We start from the raw sequence: 930 nt of genomic DNA on the forward strand, positions 1-930 counted from the left end.
AATCAACAGTCAGAGTGTAACCAGCTCCTATACTCCATCCATCTCCATATGAATCAGATCCTTGTAATGTATAAAGTCCATCATTCAAACAGAAATCAACATAGAAATAAGCACTCGATACAGGGAATGAAGATACTGGTTGAAGAACAGTTCCTGAGGTTCCTCTTCCTTCATACAATTTCCATGAATTCTCAGCCGGAAAACTATCAGCTCTAAAACGAACAGTCATCAGACTCTTGCCATCTGTGCAAATTGTAACTGATAGAGAGATAGTGGCAGTCACATCTCCTCCACTTATCTTAGTAGCAGTGATGGTGTAGGCTTGAGTAGTACTCTCAGAAGTGGCAGTACCTGAAATCCAACCAGTATTAGGATCCAACACAATACCAGTAGGAAGAGAAGGATTGATTCTGAAGTTCATGTAACCATCTCCATTCCGAGGAATCACTTCAGCCATCTCAACATTCTTGAATACAGTGATTGAAGAATCATAAGTGAAGTTAGGAATATCAGCCAACACATTATCAGCAAACAGATCCAGAGATTGAACTTCCCAATCACAAGAAGAAGAATCACCAGTACCAAAGTTCTCAAACTTGAATTGATTGTAAGGAGTATTGTTAGTGAAATAGATTCTTCTCTTCTGAGCTATGGTAGAATAAGTGAGACCAGTAACTTCCTTCAGAAGTGTCCATTCATCTGTTCCCAAGTTACGACCATACAGATTGAACTGTTTAGCCTGCTTACCACTATGTATTGCTGAATAATAATTCTGAATCTGAACAGAACTATCCATTCACGACGATTGTTTGATAGAGTCAAAGTCAGAGCATAGTAGTAGTGTTTTGACGCATGTTACGTATTTTTATTATCCAGACAAACCGTCGCAAACATGGGCCTCCAACCCTGGGTAGCTATACACGCTTAACC

At 39.6% G+C, this 930-nt stretch overlaps 1 protein-coding gene across 1 annotated transcript; it reads right to left on the minus strand.

The window, feature by feature from the left end:
• Window positions 1-84: 84 nt before the first annotated feature.
• On the minus strand, window positions 85-796 carry JH06_5749 (hypothetical protein; the record flags this gene model as incomplete). The annotated part of the gene is made up of 2 exons (XM_014669160.1): window positions 85-203; window positions 235-796. 2 exons carry the CDS (start codon window positions 794-796, stop codon window positions 85-87), a joined length of 681 nt encoding a protein of 226 aa, XP_014524646.1.
• Window positions 797-930: the final 134 nt, after the last annotated feature.

This window comes from Blastocystis sp. subtype 4 (genome assembly GCF_000743755.1).
Source record: "Blastocystis sp. subtype 4 strain WR1 chromosome Unknown seqid_1022, whole genome shotgun sequence".
Taxonomy (NCBI): Eukaryota; class Bigyra; order Opalinata; family Blastocystidae; genus Blastocystis; species Blastocystis sp. subtype 4.